Source organism: Chanodichthys erythropterus, chromosome 13 (assembly GCF_024489055.1).
Source record: "Chanodichthys erythropterus isolate Z2021 chromosome 13, ASM2448905v1, whole genome shotgun sequence".
Lineage (NCBI taxonomy): Eukaryota > Metazoa > Chordata > Actinopteri > Cypriniformes > Xenocyprididae > Chanodichthys > Chanodichthys erythropterus.
This window is the reverse complement of record NC_090233.1, coordinates 36,334,084-36,356,284: the sequence shown is the minus strand read 5'-3', so window position 1 is coordinate 36,356,284 and position 22,201 is coordinate 36,334,084. Positions and strand designations below refer to the sequence as shown.

General features: G+C 36.1%; 2 protein-coding genes across 23 annotated transcripts in view; both read right to left on the bottom strand.

The window, feature by feature from the left end:
- The window catches only part of camk2b1 (calcium/calmodulin-dependent protein kinase (CaM kinase) II beta 1), a 90,950-nt gene extending 86,927 nt beyond the window's left edge, over positions 1-4,023 (bottom strand). For all 21 annotated transcript variants that reach the window (XR_010896879.1, XM_067406152.1, XM_067406171.1 and 18 more), the window contains exons 1-2: positions 3,779-4,023; positions 942-1,036 (exon numbers count right to left, since the gene is read on the bottom strand). Coding sequence is in view for 20 of the 21 variants with exons in the window: in XM_067406152.1 (XP_067262253.1) it covers positions 942-1,036; positions 3,779-3,840 (157 nt within the window). In the remaining variant the exon portion in view is untranslated. The remainder of the gene's footprint in view (positions 1-941; positions 1,037-3,778) is intronic.
- Positions 4,024-5,019: 996 nt separating this feature from the next.
- On the bottom strand, positions 5,020-18,959 carry si:dkey-13n15.2 (protein transport protein Sec24C). Of its 2 annotated transcripts, none has more exons than XM_067407337.1 (22): positions 18,903-18,959; positions 18,788-18,828; positions 18,265-18,529; positions 18,058-18,128; positions 17,333-17,401; positions 17,107-17,218; positions 15,444-15,571; positions 15,131-15,266; positions 14,713-14,816; positions 14,432-14,544; positions 14,088-14,279; positions 13,895-13,988; positions 13,681-13,785; positions 13,411-13,578; positions 10,999-11,095; positions 10,557-10,705; positions 10,209-10,347; positions 9,358-9,479; positions 8,656-8,835; positions 6,566-6,763; positions 5,922-6,011; positions 5,020-5,689 (listed from the first exon to the last, which is right to left on the bottom strand). In XM_067407337.1, the coding sequence occupies exons 3-22, from the start codon at positions 18,506-18,508 to the stop codon at positions 5,549-5,551; spliced, it is 2,652 nt and encodes an 883-aa protein (XP_067263438.1). In that variant the 5' UTR covers positions 18,509-18,529; positions 18,788-18,828; positions 18,903-18,959; the 3' UTR covers positions 5,020-5,548. The 2 variants fall into 2 exon arrangements, 1 of the variants encoding a protein (XP_067263438.1); XR_010896943.1 differs by having other exon boundaries at positions 5,558-5,689; positions 6,566-6,698.
- Positions 18,960-22,201: the final 3,242 nt, after the last annotated feature.

The window sequence follows — 22,201 nt, the reverse complement described above, 5'->3', positions numbered from 1 at the left end:
AAGCTGTATTTAGAAGGTTGCTGGGCCTATTTTAAAATGGTTTTCAGCGTCTGTGGAATCAAATACATGTCAAGTGCTTGTTCTCCACATTACACATTCTGACCACAATGACCACACAGCCATTAGAGGACATGATGAGGATGATACTTTGGCAAAGCAACTGCTGGCTTCAAGTTTCAGAAGGGAGGACAGAAGGGCGTAAAAAGATTTACACCCCTCAGTCAACAGCGGGATGTCGTAAAAATTGAAAATCGCTTTCTGTCATTTCACTGGTGTAGTTTCTCTCTCATTGCCATGGTGTTTGGATATGTCTTTGGCAATGACAGTAACCATGGAAGCAGATTTAAATATAGTTTTCAGCATGTTGTAGAACTTTAAGTGTCCTTTGAAATGTACTAGGATTGTATTTCTGAGCGTTTACAATTTGATACTACTGACATGGTTTTTTGGACTTTGACATGGTTATCCTACAAAATATGCACTATGACAATACTACAGTACAATGAATAATTACAATGAAAATTGTAATTATTCAGTGCATATCAAAGTACCATGTTATTACCAAATAATACCATCACTGCATATGGTGCTACCACAAGTTGGCATGAAATGGAAATACCTCATCTATTTTCTAAATGTATCTCAATAATATTATTGTGAACAATTCATTCATGCACGTTTCACATTTTACATTTTTTGACCTCGTACTTTTTAATCAATATGTCATAACTGATGGATAGAACCAAGTCGACAACCATTTTCTCTTGGATGTATGTCACAATGATATTTTGGTACTTCCAATATATTGGAACTTTAAATTACTGTTTTAGATGTTCACACTTATTAGTTGTAAAATTGTCCCTACAATTAAAACCCATCCGTTATACTGTTATAAAAAAAACATTTAATATGTTTCAGAACATTTGTAGGAATTGACTCACCTCTCGCGGATAGTTTTTTGGTGTTGATGATTTTGGCGGCATATTCTTGGCCTGTGCTCAACTTCACACATCGTCGCACCACTGAAAACGCTCCCCTGGGGAAAAAAATAATTGAGACTTTAAGTATAAGGTTCTGACAGTACAATAGCAGAATTGCCATAATAATATTACATGGTGACAGTGAAGTTTCTGCTGTACAAAAATTAAAGACAAAGCTTCAAAAAGACTGGCAGCTTGTTTGGTGTTTGTATTTACCCTTTCAGGAGGGAATAAACAGAAGCAAAGGGAGTAAGATAATGTCCTCCCCCCACCATGTTAAGTACAGCAGATTATTTATTCATCGTAAATGTCCTTGCATCACACTGTAGGCTGTTCGACTGTGAAAGCTGACGTCACTAAGACGAGAGCTAACTCTGGCAGCCTGTATTAATAAAATATACTTGACTGGGTTTGTGTTATATGAATAAAATATAGTAGAGTAGGTTTGTCTTGTTAATACTGTAGGTTCTCAAAACTTATGCAGAGTGAAAAAATCATATGGTAAGAAAGATGTCTGGGCCTAAAACAACATCTACATTTACACCGTAACGCAAACACTCTGATGTAGCTGAGGTTTGCAATGTCATCACACTCAACTTATGTTATTATGGGAATGTTTATCATACATGGGTTGTGATGAAGTCCAAATAGTATGGCTGAATGATTTGGGGAACAAAATCTAATTGCAAAAAAAAAATAAAAAATTGGATTGTAATTTAGATAACACTAATAACAACAACAACAACAACAAAACTACTACTACTAATAATAATAAAAAATAATAATTTTTAATATTATAATAGTAATATTTCTTATTATGTTTCATATTTTGCAAACAGTCAGTTAAGTTCATGAGCTGTTCACATGTAAATGAACACTGTTCTACACTTTGCTCTGAAACGTGCTGCATATATATTTAATTCAATCGCAGCCTTCAGGATTTAATAAATCACAATATTGACCCTTATTTTACTTTCTTAATATGTCTCTGGTCTCAGCGTAAACAATGCATCGGTGGCATCAAAAGTCATCAGACATCATTAAAAAAAAAAAAACTTTCAAAAATTGTAAAATCAGTTCCAGCCATGTCAGGGGTCATCTCTAGGCAGAATTTAACAAGCCACAGTTATCATTAAAGTGCTCTTCAATGGCACCTGTTTTTGTCAGGCCAGTTAATGCCCTTAGTGATTTATAAGGGCTGGATGTATATGTGTGTGTGTGTGTGTGTGTGTGTGTGTGTGTGTGTGTGTGTGTGTGTGTGTGTGTGTGTGTGTGTGTGTGTGTGTGTGTGTGTGTGTGTGTGTGTGTGTGTCTATGTGTGTTTGTGACATCAGGACACAAATTTGTATAATGACATGGGTATGACATAGGTATTACAAGGAGAGGGTGACTTATGAGGACTTTACCCCATGTCCCCATTCTTCAAAAGTCTTATAAATCATACAAAATGAGTTTTTTTGAGAAAGTAAAAATGTGCACAGTTTTCTGTGATGGGTAGGTTTAGGTGTTGGGTTGGTGTAGGGCGACAGAAAATATGGTTTGTATAAAAACCATTACGCCTATGGAATGTCGCCACAATTCACAAAAACAAACATGTGTGTGTGTGCGTGTGTGTGACACAAAGACCCCAGCTCCTCCTCCATATCTCTCTGCATTACTGGGATGACTGGCGCTACTGGGTAAAAGAGAGAGACAAACACACAGGTCACATGCGATTCTGTGCTACAATGTGCTGTCAGAGGTCACGTGCAACCATCTGCATATTTCCGCCTGTTTGAGCAGAAAAGTGCAATTTGTTTTCTGCTAAACCTCGGGCCTGAGGGGTGATGAGACCCTCATCAAATGCTCCTGCCCCTGCAGATCTGTGAAAGCATCACTATATCTCATCCTCACTGTTCAGTTCCTCTTCCTCTCTCACCATTCACTCACTGTTCATGCAAAACCTGATTCCCAGAGGGGATTTACATTATCTCTAAATTCAATCACGTATCTGAAACTGTGAAATTCAAAAGATGACAAATGGCTTTTAGCTCATAAAAGTTATTTAAAAACCTAAATATAATTTGAATTTGCAGTATATATTTGCAGTCTATATCCTAAATAGAATTTAATTACACGTGTTGGCTGAAAAAATGTTTAAATGAAAAGTCATTTTCGAATTTGTTTCTGCATGTACTGATAAACACGACATACAGGCAAGTCGCAAAAATATGTTTTATTTGTTAATATTTCAGCTATCCGCTCAGTGATGTACTCACTCCAGTTGACGAGAACCGAGTTCGTTTGAGAACCTCTCGGACCGATTCAATCAGATTCGTGAACAAGTAATTGACTGCTTTTGTGAACCAGCTCAATCGATTCCTCGAAAAGATCCGAATAAAAAGAACGATTAGTTCACTTCATATATAGTACGTTAAAGAAAAAGCACCACGTTAATTAAGTAGACATGTCAAATAACGTACAACCCAGTGCAAACTGGCACTACGTTTTGAACATGCATTTTTACTTTTACATTTGAACATGAAATATCATTTTGTAAGGCAGCGCACTAATGAATATTTGTTGCATCTGCAGTAAGTGGGTTGTTTTGAAGTCATATTAAAGGGTCCGAGTGGTGGTCAGCGGATCTTGGCAGGACTTGCTCGTATCTATCTCCTCCCTCTGTGACAGCACGTTTTTCGGGGCACCACCACGCCTCGCGTCTGCTGTCGGTTTGCTTTCCCTGCCTAAATATTACCATGCAATCTTCATGCAGGACAGTTCCACACATGCACAATCGTTAACCGCGTGATACTCACTTGCCCAGCTCCTCGTACAGCTGATATTCGTCCGTGAAGCGCGTACATGTAGTCGTGGCCATGTCTTCCAGTCTCGGACTCGGACACGCTTTAAGAATTTAAAGTCGTCCTTGATTCGGCAAGCTAGAGCGTCCGGGATATTCACCTCGATTTTGCGCTCAAAAAAAGCCTGATATGTTTTGAAATGACAGGTTAATGGTGAGTAGGGTAGCGTGTATGCTGACAGCGGGCGTCCTCACCCCCGCGCTGTGCTCCAATCGCCTGCCTTCAAAATAGACTGCGAGAGCGCGCTGACAGCTGACTCGCGCTCGCCACCTGTCGGCGGAGTGTAGAACTGGCGTGCGTGGGCGCGCTGCTGGGTTACTGTTATTGTATCTCCAAATAGGGACAAACCATGAGGGGGGCTATTTGTATTTCGATGAGCTCTTACGTAGTCATGATAGTGTCCTGTAAAGCAAAAGAAACACTCAAATAAAGCATCGTTGAATATTAAAATATCGTAAAATATTAAATACATGAAAACAAACAAGCATTTATGGTTTCTGAGAAAAAAGTATGGCTATATATAGGCTATAATATGTATATATAGCATATGTATGTGTGTTTAGTTTTATGACATTTGTATTTTATTTATTCAGTTGTATACTAAAAGGTTTTTCCACAGGGTATATTTTTGAATGGGTGGTGACTGACTGACATGCCTTTTGTTGGCTTTCCTCGTGACCTTTCACTTGTAGCCTAAAAGCAATGCACAAATTCAGCATCCTGTGCAATCAATTCTACTCATTCTATTAGGAAACTTTTCTTTTTACATTAAAATGGTCAGATGCATTAAAATGATTTTTTTTTAGCTAATGGTTCCATCATGTTTACCCATTACACTGCTCATTTTTATGTGTGCGTGTGTATTTTCAACCATTAGATAACGAACATGGACGCCCACTCGGATATTTCATATTCAGCTCAATGTCAACATCATTAACCCCAATTATACTAATTAGATTTGGTATGACTCATTAGGAGTGTTTCTCGCTCTCTTTCGGCTCTCTGTGTGGAGGAGGGGCAGTAATTGGAAAGAAGAACATACGTTGGAAAGAAGATCAATGCTACAGAGATTCGTCCGAGAATGATTCAGAGCCAAACACACAATTTACAGTTATTTATTCATTTTTGCAGAGAAAAGTATCTTCTTCATACAAAAGAAATGCAACATAAATGATTAAAACTGTAATGTAGGGTTCACAAATATCACTGTTATAATCAAGACATTAAATACTGGTGCAAAGAAACCAAAAATACTATGAATATATTATTGCTTAAAATAATAATACACTCTAACTCACCATAGCCAGTAGGGCAAATTCATGATTTTCAATTCAGAGTGCAAAATTCAAGAGCCAATATTAAATCAAACCCATGTCTAGAACCAAAACCACACTTCAAATACACAACCATTAATCACTTTGATGTGATGATTTAGTCTTTGATGGGAGTTCAAACAGTATTCAGTCATTCTGAGCCCTTGAGATTAAAGGACTATTCTTAGTATTTAGTGTTTTTCTCCTGGTCACACTGAATGTGTATTTACTAAACTTCTATTTCAGAGGTAAATGTTTGGTAAATGAATACAAGACAGTTTTCTTGTTTCTCATTGATTTAAGAATGGCAGCAGTGGCTACAAAGGTAAACTGCAATGGGACTGAACTATCACAAAATGCTTTACAAATATTCCAAAGTCAATTAGACAGCCTTGTCTATAAGAAGAGACCGTCACACAATAATACGCAATGCATTGACATGAAGATGAAAAAGGAAATCGGCGTATGAAGCTCCACCGTTAGGACTCTTGTCCTCCACCAGGAGGCGCTGCAGAGACTCCGCACAGCTCTCACCCTCACGCACCAATTTTAGCTAAATAGAAAGAAACACACTTTAAAACAAACTTAAATCAGCTAATAACACAATTGAAAATATTGTAATTCCACAATTGAGTGTCGAAAGGAAAAAACTGTCTGCCCCAATACTGTGGTTATAGCTGTGCTGATTGTTTTTTGTCGCAATAAGTTAATTGTGTGTCCACATCCTGTCGGTTCCTGAAAAAAAGATTCTGCAGTTGAGGGGTTTGAGACTTTGAGTCATTCACCTGGAGAGTAACAGCTGCCGAGGACTGCAGAGAGCATACGAGAGCTCTGGTGCTGATGGAGAGGGAGTTCTCAAGCACTGGAAGATTGATCTACAAGAGAACATACCAAAGTGAAGTCAGAGCACTAAAAATCAAAATCACTGCTATACTCCACCTAAAACTACTTTAACCACTTAATCATTTTACTAATTATTGTTAAATCAATTGTATAATTAATAGAGAGATGGTATATAATCTTTTTTTTAAACTTTTTTTTTAAGAATTTATGTTTTAAAACAATTTTAAAAAATTAATTTGTAGCACAAAGTGAACAATTTAGGTGTACAGATTTTCACTTAAATTAAACCAAATCACCATTATACACTACCATGTAAATACTTATGGTCAGTAAGATACATATATTAAAAGTAACTAATACTTTTATTCAGCAAGGATGCATTAAATTGATCAAAAGTGAAAGTAAAGACATTTATAATGTTATAAAAGATTTCTATTTTAAATAAATTATTTTCAACTTTCAATTCACCAAAGAATTATATGAATTGCTTCTATTTGTATCATTTTATTTGTCAGTCACTTTGAACAAAGTCTTCTAAATTAATAAATGTAAATGTAAACGCCAGCTCAACGTGTCCTTGTCTCACCTCTCCAGATGTGAGGAAGGAGAAGGAGTTGGTGTTGAAAAGCTGTAGAAGAGTATGAGAAGGCACACAGCTGCCCACCCAAAGGAGCAGTGCCAGTGGGCAGTAGATCAGATACAGAGCCCCTGGATCCAGACTAGAGACAGTGCAGCGCAAGGCTTCCGTTAATGATGGCATGTTGGCATTATCAGCAGAGACAGACTGCAGGGGTGAGAGGAATAAACACAGAAACGCTGGCTTCATCATCCCCTTCAGGAGAGAAAGTATCAATATTTTAGGTGGAAGATTGTTTTGGACTTAAATGTGACATGGATTTTCCTTCCTTCCTTCCTTTTTTTTTTTTTTGTTTGGAAACAATGCAATTTTTATGTTTTTGAAAAAAGTCTCTTATGCTCAAAGAGGCTGTATTTATGTATTCAAAAATACAGTAAAACAGTAATAAATAATTGCTTTCTATTTTAATACATTTAAAAATTTAATTTAATCCTGTGATGGCAAAGCTGAATTTTCAGCTGAAGACTTTCAGTAATTTTTCCATTACTTCAGTCTTCAGTGTCAAATGATCCTTCAGAAAGCATTATAATGTGATGATTTGATGCTAAAGAAACATTTCTTCTTCTTCTTATTATTATCAATCTTGAAAACAGTTTTTGCTGCTTCAGATTGTTATGGAAACAATGTTGCCATTTAAACATTTGTGGTAAGATTAAAAAAAGAGAGAGAGATTAATACTTTTATTTATCAAGGATGCACTAAATTGATCAAAAGTGATAGTGAAGACATTTATAATGTTACAAAAGATTTGTTTAATAAATGCTTGTTTAATAAATTTAATTAATAAATCTATTAAATGCAAATAAATGCTGTTCGTTGAACTTTCTATTAATCAAAAAATCCTGAAAAAATATTACCATTTCCACAAAAATATTAAGCAGCACAACTGTATTCAACATTGATAATAATAAGAAATGCTACATGAGCAGCAAATCAGCACATTAGAATGATTTCTGAAGGATCATGTGACACTGAAGACTGCAGTAATGATGCTGAAAATTCAGCTTTGCCATCACAAAAATGACATTTTAAAATATATTCAAATAGAAAACAGTTCTTTCTATTTGTGATAATATTTTGCAACATTACTGTTTTTACTGTATTTGTGATTAAATAATTGCACCCTTGGTGAGCTTAATAGACTTCTTTCAAAAACATAAAAAATGTGTAATGTTTCCAAACTTTTGACAGGTACTGTATGTAGAGAGGTTTTCATGGCAACTACAATACCATTTACTATAAAAGTGTTTTTTTTTTTTTTTTTTTCAAAAAGTGCTCTTATAAGAAAAGTAGCCTATTTATACTGTATAGGTCGCTCACTGTGAAAAATGGTCATTAAAACAAGATTGATTGATTTGATGCTATGGCCAATAACCCACAAATGAGGGGTCCTAAAGCTCTTGCCTGATCATAACCCTTCTTTTTTCAGTGATATTTATATTTTGTAATGTCTCACAGATATTTCTCTTTCTTCAAATGTCCCTCTTGCTCACTCTCTCTCCTCCTCATCATTAATGTATACGCCCCCTACTGCTGATTGGCTACAGGTGTGTTGTGGTGCTCAGTCCGATCCACTTTTCTTTCCCAGAAATCAATTACTGCACTTTTAAGTGAGCATCAGATGAAAGCAAAGGCAATCAAGCAGATAGCAGAAATAAGCATGCACAATTGAATATTCAATACTGGCTGATATATATACAATATTGATCAAATCTTGATAAATTATACTGATAAATTACAAAGAAATCTCTAATATCAGCTGATATTAAATAAGGCACTAATATATTGTGCATAACCAATTATAACTGTCCTTGGTGCGGGAAATCTTGAAATAAGCAAAAAAAAAAATGCTATAAATAGAGCGAGAGAGAGTACAGTAGATGCATTCATTGCTAGTTCAGTGAAGAATGTGGCATCTCTAAATCCCACCATGTGCATAACAATCCAACGGAGAATTACAAATTCTTACAGACAAGGAAACGGTCTCATTTCAGAGACTAATTTGGATGAACAGAATGTTCTAGATGTCCGTCTCTCACCAAAGGCAGAATAAGTGGGTAGAACTGAGAAGCAGTGCTCAGCGTGTCCATGGAGACAATGAGGCTACGCAGTTGTAGACGCTGATGTACAGAGCTACGCAGCCCAGGCAGCAATACTTCACTCTTACGCAGACTGTTAATGTAGACAGGTACGGCTTTCAGAAACTGAGGCAGCACCAGCTGACAGAAAAAAAAGGCACACAGAGAGAAGAGAATGACATTCAAGACTCCATTGCCTAAATGAAATAGGATTCAAAAGAATGGCTTTGTAGTAATATTATCTGTGCCTTCATCAGTAATATGACTAATGAATAGTAAGGTTAATTGAGATCAGAGTAACAGTGTAGAAGACTGTCTGTCATCTCCTAAAAACTCTTTGTATTTTTCTTAAACTTTTTTCCACAAATATTCAAAGAAATCTTCACAGGTCTAAAATATCTGATTAAGCTGCAAATACACAATTCACTAATAATTGTCAAGGGCTTTTTGCACAAACAAGGCAATGTGACAAAAAAGTTGACCATTTATTTAAGCAATTTTCAAAGGTTAATTGGACTGAAGACAGCTGGAGCTTGTTTTTTTAATTGGTATCACAGATCATGGTTTTAAAATTTGACTAAAATTATTGCTTAATTTGAAACTGTATGATGAACCTCTGGAGAGAATTCTCATTAAAGAGAGAGAAATATGTGAAGAACTAACCTGTCCTGGGGACACAGAGGTAGAGCAGCTGTGTTTCCTGAAGCAAGCCAACATCTCAGTAACCTCCGTCTGTAACTCCTCCCGCAGGGACTGCAGTGGACTCTCCAGTGCTAAGGAATACACTGACTCGCACACACATTGACAAATAAAGTTAACAAAATTCATGTAAAATCGGGAAGACTGGGCTCAGTGAAAAAACAACAACTGATTACCCATTTCTAATTTCTATACAATATTCATATATTATGTATTATATATACACTATTGTTCAAGAGTTTGGGGTTGGTAAGATTTTTTAATGTTTCATTTGATCAAAACCTACAGTAAAATCTATAATATTGTGAAATATTATTACAATTTAAAATAACTATTGCATTTGAACATATTTCCAAATGTAATTGATGGCAAAGCTGAATTTACAGCATCATTACTCCAGTCTTCAGTGTCACATGACCCTTCAGAAATCATTCTGACATGCTGACTTTGCGCTCAAGAAACATTTCTCATTATTATCAATGTTGAAAACTGCTTAACATTTTTGTGGAAACTGGAATAATGTTTTTCAGGACATTTTGAAAAAAAAAATTGAAATAAAATTCTTTTGTAACATTATAGATGCCATTTTGTCACATTTTTTTCAATTTAATGCATCATTGTTGAATTAAAGTATTATTATTTTTAAAAAAAAAAGTTTGACCCCAAACTCTTGTACAATAGTGTATATATATATATATATATATATATTAAGAAGGTAAATAGAGTCACATTTGATTCCATGTTGATTTTAAGAATACTGTAGGCAGAATGATCACATTACTGTATGGATTACACAGCAAACGCTGCTTTTATACTTTTCTTGCAGTAAAATGTGAGGAGCGTCTCAGCTTGGCTGCTTCTAAAGGTGTCTAGTAGCTGATGGGATGCGGACAGAATGACAGTGTGTATCCGTGTCCTGTTCTCTCCAGAGGAGTTACTGTATGACAGTACAAACTACACCAGCAGATAAAAAAGAGAACCAAACAAATTAATTACAATAAATATATTAGTTGAACAAGACACTAAATTATTTATCATACTGTATCAATTACTCTCAGATAAGTATAATTTTTTTAATATAATTTGAGACTGACAATAATTTAACATGATGATTTAAGATTATATATCTATCCATACATCCAATGACATCCCATCAATCCAACCTGTATGGCTACACCCCTCGTTTCATCCAAAGATTTGTTGTGAGTGAACTCAAATGCCAGAGCTGTGCGCCAATCAAGCGCTGCCATGGAAACACAGCAGGAATCAGAACCGGCGATGATGGAGCCATAGCAACCAGATATGCGCATCTCTGCAGAGACATAGCGATTGGGCTGTTAATGGACCCACCAGCAATTTATGAATATCATCTGGAATTCATGAAATGAATTCATGTTACAATCAAAGTGACTATCACATATTCAAATGATTGGATACTTTGGATACTATGTAATGTTTTATATAGAATATGAACCATATGTATGCTCTGTGTCTAATATTATTTTGATTACATTTAAAAAAAGAAGGTATACATAAAGTTCCTCTCACAGTTCCTCTGTCTTGGAATCTGGGTATCTAGACTCTTTTAGATGCCCCTCTGATTACCTTTACTGACAAAAACTCTGAGTTGAACTTTGAAGGCCATCTGCATATTCACACATCTGCTCAGATCAGTTCGGAAGCGTTCCTGTTCCATCTCTGACTGCAAAAGAAAAGTACATGGAAAAATCTATTATGAAATTACACAGTTTGGGCATGTTTAGACTGCATAAAAGATGGTTGTAACTACTTTTCTGATTGCTCAATCAAGTTCTCTTCTCACAGAGATTAGTTATTAAAAGGATTGACAACTGCATTCTGACAATAAAAAAACTTCACTCTAGAAAAAATCAGGAGGATTACAATAACTGTGATTGCAATAAATCTGCACAGTGTACAGAACCAAACTGAATGACTAGTTGCTAACAAAGTGAAGACAGGTTGTCTGAGTTACTAGAAAGTCACACTTACACTACCATTCGTAATTGTGGGGTCAATAAGATTCTTTTTTTCTTTTTTTTAAAGTAAATTGGCTCACTTTATTTTATTTTGGGTTCAGGTTAGGTTCAGGGTTAGTATCTAATTATTACTCAGTTATTGTAATTACTGTAATAAGTACATAGTATGTACATGGGTAACAGGACTGTAAAATAAAGTGCTACCAAGAAATTAAAGGTGCCCTAGAACCAGTTTTTACCAGATGTAATATAAGTCTAAGGTGTCCCCTGAATGTGTCTGAAGTTTCAGCTCAAAATACCCCATAGATTTTTTTTTATTAATTTTTTTAACTGCCTATTTTGGGGCATCATTAACTATGCACCGATTCAGGCTGCATAGTTAGCGCGTTCCCTGCTCCCCCCGAGCTCTCGACTATAATATAGTGCATTTACAAAGTTTACACAGCTAATATAACCCTCAAAATGGATCTTTACAAGATGTTCATCATGCATACTGCATGCATGCGTCGGATCATGTGAGTATAGTATTTATTTGGATGTTTACATTTGTTTCTGAATGAGTTTGATAGTGCTCCGTGGCTAAAGTTAACATTACACACTGTTGGAGAGATTTAATAAAGAATGAAGTTGTATTTATGAATTATACAGACTGCAAGTGTTTAAAAATGAAAATAGCGACGCTCTCGTCTCCGTGAATACAGTAATAAACGATGGTAACTTTAACCACATTTAACAGTACATTAGCAACATGCTAACGAAACATTTAGAAAGACAATTTACAAATATCACTAAAAATATCATGTAATCATGGATCATGTCAGTTATTATTGCTCCATCTGCCATTTTTTGCTATTGTTCTTGCTTGTTTACCTAGTCTGATGATTCAGCTGCGCACATCCAGACGTTAATACTGCCTGCCCTTCTCTAATGCTTTGAACATGGGCTGGCATATATGCAAATATTGGGGTCATACATAATATGATCCCGACTGTTACGTAACTGTTACGACTGCTTTCCTGTAACTCAGTGGTTAGAGCATGGCACTAGCAATGCCAAGGTCATGGGTTCGATCCCAGGGATTGCACATACTCAGATACAAATGTATAGTATAATGCAATGTAAGTCGCTTTGGATAAAAGCGTCTGCCAAATGCATAAATGTAAATGTAAATGTAAATGTAAACGTAACAGTCAGTGTTATGTCGAGATCCGCCTGTTCTTCGGAGGTCTTTTAAAAAAAATTAGATTTACATAAGAAGGAGGAAGCAATTGAGTTTGAAAACTCAATGTATGTCTTTTCCATGTACTGAACTCTTGTTATTCAACTATGCAGAGGTAAATTCAATTTTTGATTCTAGGGCACCTTTAATACTTTTATTCAGCAAGGATGCATTACATTGATCAGTGAAGAGTGAAATTGAAAACTAAGAACTATTGAAAGAACTAAGAGAATATATGACAATGTAAAAATATCACATTAAATAAAAGATATCTGACAGGTCACTAATAGTCAAATAGGAGCTATGATAAACATAAGAGCATAATACTGTATTATATTATATTCAGTATAAAAAAAATACTACAATGAAAGATCACTATGATTTCTGTAGCAAAGAGCTTGATGATTCTGCACATTCCCAGTAAATCAATCTTTATTATCTGGTTACTTGTCATTTAGCAGACATTTTTTATCTAATACTACAGTACTCTAATTGCAGGGACGGTCCTCTTGGAGCAGTATAAACTGTCTAGGGGGCCCAGAAACCCTAGTGGCACCCCTGTTCCAGTTAATAGGATGCCTCTACAAAAACTCTGAATTAGCAGCAGAGATTTTTAACAAGTACTAAATATTATGACATTCCAGGCTAATTCTCAAGTCAGCCATTGGGTTGGGTGAATTTTTAAATCTGTGCAGCAGTTTTAGAGTAATTGGGCTCTAAGGTTTTCAGACAAGCTTCTTCTGACATAATAGGACACGGGGGTGTAGTTGATGTCAACAAAGTGCACATGGCATTTATTACCTGTAGACTGTTATAGCAGATGAGCCCACCCCCTGTGAGAAAAGGAATGTGCCCTGGCCAAGCTCCGCCTACTTCTTGATGGGAGAACAAAAACATGTGCACACTGCAGCCTTGACTGACACACTCTTTAGCCAGTGAGGTTGAAGAATCTGGTCCTTGGAAAATGGACTAATATGAATCCAAGAGCAAAGAAAGAAAACACTATTTGATAAACCTCAAAACAAGCTTTATGGATAATATTGTGGAAAATTGGCATGTTATTTAATTCACCTTCATTTTGCTAGAGCTGAAGAATCCAGAGGAGCTTTTCTGATTTGTGCCTTCAGAAACAGGTGAGGAATGAAAGATCAATAATTTGCCAGGAGACCCTGCAGCCTATTGAAATGAGGCATAAGAGATTCATAAAACAACATTTGCTGCACAAACATTACACTTTCCAGCAAGGGCATGTGTATGTGTTTAAAACTCATGTTAAGGCTCTTACCTGAAGAATCTTCAGTCCTGCAGAAACAGAAAGCTCTTGTGAGCTGGATCTGTTTTCAGATTCAGGATTGAAAAGCGCAATTTCCTGTAGAACTCTGTCCAAGATAAACAGTATTAGAGAAGTATTATTTTTAAACTTTTCACTTTTGTATTAACGTTACATTTTATTAGTAGAACAACTGCTGTGTGAAAACCTCTCAGCTATGTGTATGCAGTCTTTCAGTGGCACCAGAAGGCCCTCCACCACAGGAAGTTCCAGCTCCTCACAATCAGTGATGACCATCATGTGAGGGCGGGACAGAGCTGGGCTCAGGTTATACAGATGGATCCGGCTGTCATAGGTCATCAAACCCACTCGAAGATCTGATTGGTCAGTTTCAGCAGGCCTAAAACAATGACATAACATTCACAAGCCATTTTACTTACACAATGAGTGAAATATAATATTCAATGAGAAAAAAAAAAAAAATGTAGAAAGGGACTTGATTTTAAACTACTGGAGCGGATGGTGAAAAATTTTAATGTTAATGTCCCTTACCCATTTAAAGCTTGCAACTGAGAACTAATCTGCTGACAAATGTGGTCTAGCTGCCCTGTTCTCATTGCACTGGCAGAAATATCTATCGCCATCAGCAACACAGCAGCTTTACCCTGTTTAGAAGATCATGAATTAAGTGAAAATAATTAACTAGAAATAATCTGTCAGATAAAACTGACATCATTATAAAAGCTGACATTTCTATGTACATTACATAATACAATACAATACAATCAAAGAACGTAACAGAGAAGAAATAACAAATCCACTCCATTCCTGACCGTCTGCTTCTCCAGGATCTCGTATGAGCCAAGACTGAGCTCAGGTTTTTTTTCCCAGTCAACACGGCGGCCCTGATTAGTGGGCTGATAGGACTGCCATGGCACTATGAGAAAATGACATGTTTGAGCAAAGATGGGAGGACATATGTGCACAGCTTTAAAAGGGATAGTTCACCAAAAAATGAAAATTCTTTCATCATTTTCTCAGCCTCAAGTTGTTCCAAACCTGAATGAATTTCTTTCTTCTGCTAAAAACTAAATAAGATATTGTGAAGAGTATGGGTAACCAATGTTGTTCAGCAGAAGAAAGAAATTCATACAGGTTTGGAACAACTTGAGGGTTAGTAAATGAAGACTATTGGTCGAACTATCCCTTTAAGCGAAAACTGAGAATGACTGTTGGCCAAACAAGACTTACCTTCAGTGAGTTTGTCGCAGAAAGGACAGTAGAATCTTTGCCCGCAGTCCTGCCAGTTCATAGCAGGGCTCATGAAGGCCCCGCAGTGCACACAGCCCTTAACGCAATCTCCTGCCTCACACACTGGCACATCACGCTGTGAAAAACATTTGCGTTTATAAGTAGTAGTTCATATTTAAATGAATTAGGCAACACTGAGGACCATGTGAAGGTGAACATTCAGGCAAATAAGACCAAAATGACATTTTCTTTAGGATAACATTCATTTTGACCACCCAAAAATAAATGTTTTCTGTTTTTTTCCAATACATACTTCTCCTTTGTCAGGCCTGGCCAGCGGACACACGATTGCACCCAATGGGAGATGACTCTTCTGGGCTGACTGAGCCTCCACAGGGAAACTGTAGGAAGTACATCGGATAAAACGAGGTGTGGCATTACCTGTGAAGCAACAACAACAAAAAACTAAACAAAACTAAACAAAAAAGTGAGAATACATTGTGTTGTACAAAATTAAAATCTTGTTTTCACTTATAACAACCAAAGGTTTTGCTAGTTAGTATGCTGCTAGTTTACTCAACTACTAACTATCTTGCACCAAAAAGCATGACTCTCCATTGATGACCGTAAAAAAGTATCTATTCTCATTATTTTTTTCTGTCTATTTTGCCATCTATGCCATAGAAAGGTGAAATATTTTTTGAAATTGGTGCTACATGACTAGAGAAAACACAGAAAAGGGTTGTGGTGTTCCTTTTGCCAAAAAAGTAAGACAGCATCAACACCCATAATGCACTGGACTCAATTCAACTGTCCATGATTGGGGATTAAAAAAAACCTGGAAGTACAACATGTCGTTTTCACAAAAGCCCTGGAGTTGTCAAAACAAAAGTTAACAGCTTAAGGCTTTTTTTTTTTTTTTTTTAGTTTAGTTTGGGTATTTGTGCCTTCATTTAGCACAGTTGAATTTAGGAGAGGAAGCAAAGTGGGAGAAAGAGGGGGGCAGGACTGTAAAAGGACCACTTGCCTGGGTCGAATCTGGGCTACTCAAAGTGCAAGTGCATTACATGTTAGAGTGCTGACCATGAGGCTATTTGCTGCGATAGGGCTTAGGACTTTTGCTGGCAAATAAACATGTATATATAAACGGAGAAAGAGTGAACATTTGGATTTTTTCATTTGCATAAACTACTGTAACAACACAAAGCTGGTTAAAATCATTGGAATTTCTCTTTAAATTATTATTATCAATATATTTTTTTTAATTACCCATATCAATTCTTTTTTTCTGATGCTACTTTCTTTCTCAATAAATAAATAAGTGGTTACTTTTTTTATCTATCAATGTACAGTGATGGTGCAAGATGTAGTTGGTCAAACAGTGTCAAACACAGCACTAAACTTATTTTATTGGTATTACTTGTAGTAATAGTAGCATTTAACTAGCATATTAATTATATAATAATTGTAATAATAATAATAATTGTTATTATCACTATACTACATTAATATTATTAATGTCATAAAAATGATACAAAACTGATAATTAATATTTTTTCCAAAACAGATAATAAGAATGACTTTTTGACTCATTATTACTTTTAAAAAATAGCCTCGTTAAGAAAAAGAACAGTAAAGCGGTGATGGAAATGGGAAGCATATTGTGTGTTTGTCCTAGTATCAGCAGGACTCCATCATTAATGTGCTGCTGTATTTATGAGACTGAAAAACAGCATCTGTGTTTGAGATTATCATAATGTCTGTTTATAGGAGCAACAGCTGTCTATATTTCATTACCTTTGTGCGTCTGGCTCCATCATTGTCTGAAAGTCAGTTAAAGTCAATATAATTTCGACAAAGATACAACAAAAGCTATCGTGATAAGAAAGAAAACCAGGTGCACGACATTTATTTTTTATGCGAGTTTGGGTTCGCATGAAGTCAAAAGATGTAGCTAAATTTGGCAACAGTGATACCTCTGTCCTCCAGGGTGCATTGTGTTGAGGAGAGAGGGGGAACTGAAGATTTGGACTCTGAAACAAACACTTTCCCTTCCCACTGGATCTTGTCCTCTTTAATCACCTGGACCTGTACATTTAGAAGACAGAGGATACAGACAGAGACAAAACAACACAGCAGTGTAATCAAACCTGAGCAGTCATGATGAAAGCAACACAGAATAAGAAGGAAAAGTTCATTTACCACACTGGGTAGAAGCTGAGGATCCAGACCGTACCGAGACTCTGTCTTAGAATTTGTCACTGGACTCGTCTGACAAAAGAAAAGAAAAAAAAAAAAAGCGATCCTTCAGGAAATTCAGTACAGATGCATTGATAAAAGTAGAAACTGAGACAATTAAAACAGAGTGCAAAAGTAATGCTAAATTTCCTCAACCACATACAAGCTATACTGATGACACTGTTCAGCAATTCCTCATTAAAGTTCTCTCTCTGTCTGGGGAAAAAAGATGTGTGATTGTCAGATGCATACACTGGTAGAAACAATACAAAATTTTAAATTAAATATTTTTTCTCTTCTATTTTAAAATTTGTAATTATCTATGTTGTTTATTTTCTAGTTAAATGCAAATTTTACTAAGAAGTATTTAATCTATTTTAAAAAATTACAATGTAGAATTACAGTGAGAATTTTTGGTTTAAATGCATATTATTCCAGGACGGCTAAAATAATTAACACCAGATAAAGATTAGAAATATTAGACATAATATAATGTAATGTAATGTAATGTAATGTAATGAATAAACTATTAGAAATATAATACAAAGTATAATGAGTATTATATTTGAGTTTGTGAGTACTGAATAAAATACAATAATATAAGAAAGAAAGAAAGAAAGAAAGAAAGAAAGAAAGAAAGAAAGTGGTGCAATATCCCCCCGATCTCCCCTATATTGTCATGCTCTCACTGGTAATGAGTAGCTTCTCTGTGACATCCCTTGAGTCGTCATATGTGAAATATCAAGAACAGGTTCTCTGTCTGTGAAAAGAGAAGATCAAAATTTATTGAAATTGTAAAAATATTTTAAAAAAATTATAAATATATAAAAATGATGACTTTCTTCCATCCAAATTCTCCATCATTATGTTCTAGGGTTTATTATGCCATTGCTTACCCGGGTAGCTTTGCTGTGAGGGGTCCCAGTACAGTAACTGAGGCCGATGACCTGAGGTTACTGTTGTATCGGCCATCGGGGTCACACTCACTGCTGCACTCCGGTGATCTTGGTTCAAGTTTGGGTAGTGATATGGAGGAGGTGGACAGCAGGCTGGAGGCATGGCTGGGGTCCTGTGGCTCTGTCCAGCCCATGGCTGCGGTGGTTGATGCGTAAAGTTCTGGTTTATTGCCGGGACCTCCATACTATGACCAATTCAATCAACCTTTATAGTCAAAGACAACATTACAGAGCAAAGTCATTCTGTTTCATTATATAAAACAGAATGAAAATCCCAGAATAAGCCCTAAACAGCTGTATGTAGCTTTTCTGGAATGATGTATACTGTATCAGCCATACTGTCACAGTGATCAGCTGATCGTCGCATCACACCGGTATGAATGTGCTCCTCTGACGCTCGTATTCAAGCACTTGCCGATTTATTTGATTGCACGGTAACGTTACTGAGAAAATGAATATTTACCGTGTTATGCGTCAGGTTAGGAGATTTCAGCACGAGTCGCCCTGCAATTGAGAAAGATAGCCAGTTTTAGTACGGAAATACGGGTATTAATGCAGAAATCGGTCGCCTGGGTTACCTTCAGCTCACATTAATGTTTCAGTCTTCAGTTCCGTCACTGCTTAGATGGTAGAAATCTCAAAACGCATATAAACATAATAAACATGGCATTTCAGTAATTTGAAAGGCACTCGGTCATTCGTACTAAAAGCATACCGTTTTCAAAGTCTATCCAGTAAACACTGTGCGTCTCTCATCCAAATTGTAGTAGTTGCAATATCATCATTATCACCTCCAGGTGGCAGCACTGCGCTACCAATCCTCAAATTAGATTTCCCATGGACTTCCGCCCTATGTGGACCAATGACAAATAAGCTCTGAAAATACTTAAGAAAACACAATATAATTTACTAAAGTTTTTACTAAAAATTAATGCGATAAACATCAAAACAATGTATCACTCAATCTACTAATTTACAAAGGTACAGATAAAGTTAATGTTGTGTTTATTTCAGTTCAGTGATGAAACGCGAGTAACAGTTTGTATGCACTCTAAAATGCTGGGTTAAAAAAAAAACATGTTGTTTTTAATTCAGCTGCTGTTTAAATATAGTACAGAACCCAGCATAATGGCTTGATTATATTAATACATTTTTTCCAATACTATTTTTTAACTTAATACTTACACAACACAACCACTGTGTTTGCATAATTTTTGTTTTATTTTAAACGACTATAGCTGCCAATACAGCATATTTTATGCAGAAATACAGCATTAACCTATTCATTTTCCTGTGAGCAGCGTTCCTCTGTATGTGTTTGACAGTCAGTTGAGATTTAAAATATAAATGCAGTGCAGAAATTAAAAATCCTGTTCTTTTTTCTGGAAAGATCTGTATGATAAATGATAGATAAAATACCAAAATATTACAAAATATAGTCAATTGCAATTTCTAATCAATTCTAATCAACGTTTTTGCATCTAGGCAATTTGTAATGTAATTTGCAAAACGTACATGCATTTGAGGGTTAATGTGCACATAAAGGCTAGCTATTTATTACAGTGTTTCATCATTTGGAAAAACACTTGTCTAAAACAAGAATGTAGGTTCAAGAATGGTGGTGTAGTAAATATTTCATCTAATCTTCTGCATGCCCTCAGTCCACTGATGTAATATTCATGAGGTCAAGAGGGCTGAAGGCTACACTCAAGAATTCACCTGCTTAACACATTCAGTCACACACACACACACACACACACACACACACACACACACACACACACACACGTACACACACGTTTCCATGTTTAATGGGGATTTTCAATAGACATAATGACTTTTACATTTTACAAACTATTTATTCTTTCCCTTACCCATAACACTTCCCTTTTTTACATTTTCAAAAAACTTCATTTTGTAAGATCTATAAGCGGTTTTCCTCATGGGGACCAAAAAAAAATTCCCCATATGGTCAAAAAGTACTGGTATTACTATCCTTGTGGGGACATTTGGTCCCTATAACATAGGGAATACCAGGTGCACATACATAAAAATCACAACACCAAGCATAAAATTACTTTTTTTTTAAACAGTGAGCCTTATACTTATACTTTAAAGTATTAACCTTTATGATAATAAAAGTTTTTAGTTGCCTCTCAATTATACATCCAATGCCCAATGCTGATGCCTGGCAGCACACACACACACACACACACACACACACACACACTATAGGGCCCAAGAAGAGTGACCGCCATGGTCCTTGTAGTTTTATTACAGCACTTAACCTCCCACCTGCTATTAGAGGACGCATCTCTCAGAGTGAAGCTATTGACTTTGTGCCCTTCTCACACTCTTCAGAGAGACGAGACTAAGGCATAAATGCCACATGATTTACTGCCATTATAAAAATAAATGGTGTACAGTAATACCTTAGCCATTTCTCCTGTGAATATTTCAACAACAGTAAATCTGCGTTGTGTACTAGGTCATTTTCTTAAAAGAAGCAAGAGTAATCGACTTGCAGACTTGTAACTCTGTAGCTTCATAACATAATGATTTTTATCTTGCCACTAAAATTATTTTCATTCTTGCAACAAAAAAGGGTGACCTGGTCAGTTTCATGTTCACATCTACAAAACCCAGAGCTCTGTTTCATAACCTAGTGAGCCTTGGTACTTGATTTGAAATGTTCATATGAAGTGAATGAGAGACTGAAATAAAAAAAATAAAAAAATCCTGCAACATGCAAATTCAGCAAAGTTCAAATCCCAGGCAGCACCAGATATGCGCTGCATTTGATTTATCATCAGCTGATTTCAAGTTCAATGACTGCAACAGTTGAGAGAGTGTCATCAGCACTGGGAAGAGAATTTGGCATTTACCACTTTTAATGAAAATGACTGTGTTAAACTTTAAAAGCTGAGTTTGAATTGCACCAGTTAGCAGCGTACTTGCTGAAGAGAGATGTCCATCTCTGGATATGTATATTGCAGTTACACTGTGATAAATGGCTACCTGGAGCTGGTATAACACACTCCTTTGGATGGATGGATGGATGGATGGATGGATGGATGGATGGATGGATGGATGGATGGATGGATGGATGGATGGATGGATGGATGGATGGATGGATGGATGGATGGATGGATGGATGGATGGATGGATGGATGGATGGATGGATGGATGGATGGATTGATTGATTGATTGATTGATTGATTGATTGGCATTTTGGGATGAGTAAGCTTTATGTGGTTTCAGCAACCAGATGCCTTTGCACTTGCATCTGGAATGCAACTCAAACCACTTCCTGCAGATGTTTGTGCGATCAGATTACAATCCGTCTCGAATGCATTTCGGAGGCCTTTTTAGGATTTTCACGATTGGACATCTATCCATTTAATAAAAACAAATGAGGTGACCAGGTGTAAATTAGTTTATTTACATTTTGAGAGCAATTAATGAAGAATATCAGTAAAGCTTGTCAGAAAACACTTCCCATTTAGCACAACACAGTTTTAACAAAAACAAGGTATCAAGGCAGCATTAATACAGTATGTATAAATCCTCCTTCACTCTAAATGGTAATTAATATTGTGAATATGCAAACTTATATTTCTACAATTATTAGAATTCCTACAAAATAAAAGAAAAAAGAAGGATAGAGAACAATGAAAAGCCACTTCAGACCATTATGGTAAAACTCCTAAATGTAACTGAATAATTCAGTAGTGTGCGTTTAGGTACACTGGGAGTTCTAAACAAAGGCCACTATAAATTTCCTTCCATAACACAGGCAATAATGCTGCTTTTGGGATGACAGTGTTCTCTTAGCACTTTTGCAGCATTAACTGTGATTTGAACTGATTAGGCTTTT

Bases quoted from the DNA above. Each gene is read 5' to 3' on its own strand.
- si:dkey-13n15.2 (XM_067407337.1), bottom strand. From the start codon at position 18,508: ATGGAGGTCCCGGCAATAAACCAGAACTTTACGCATCAACCACCGCAG. The intron at 13,786-13,894 runs GTAAGAGCCTTA...TCATTTCAATAG, and splicing joins CAGGACTGAAGATTCTTCAG to GCTGCAGGGTCTCCTGGCAA. The intron at 5,690-5,921 runs GTGAATGACTCA...CTTTCTATTTAG, and splicing joins CGGCAGCTGTTACTCTCCAG to CTAAAATTGGTGCGTGAGGG.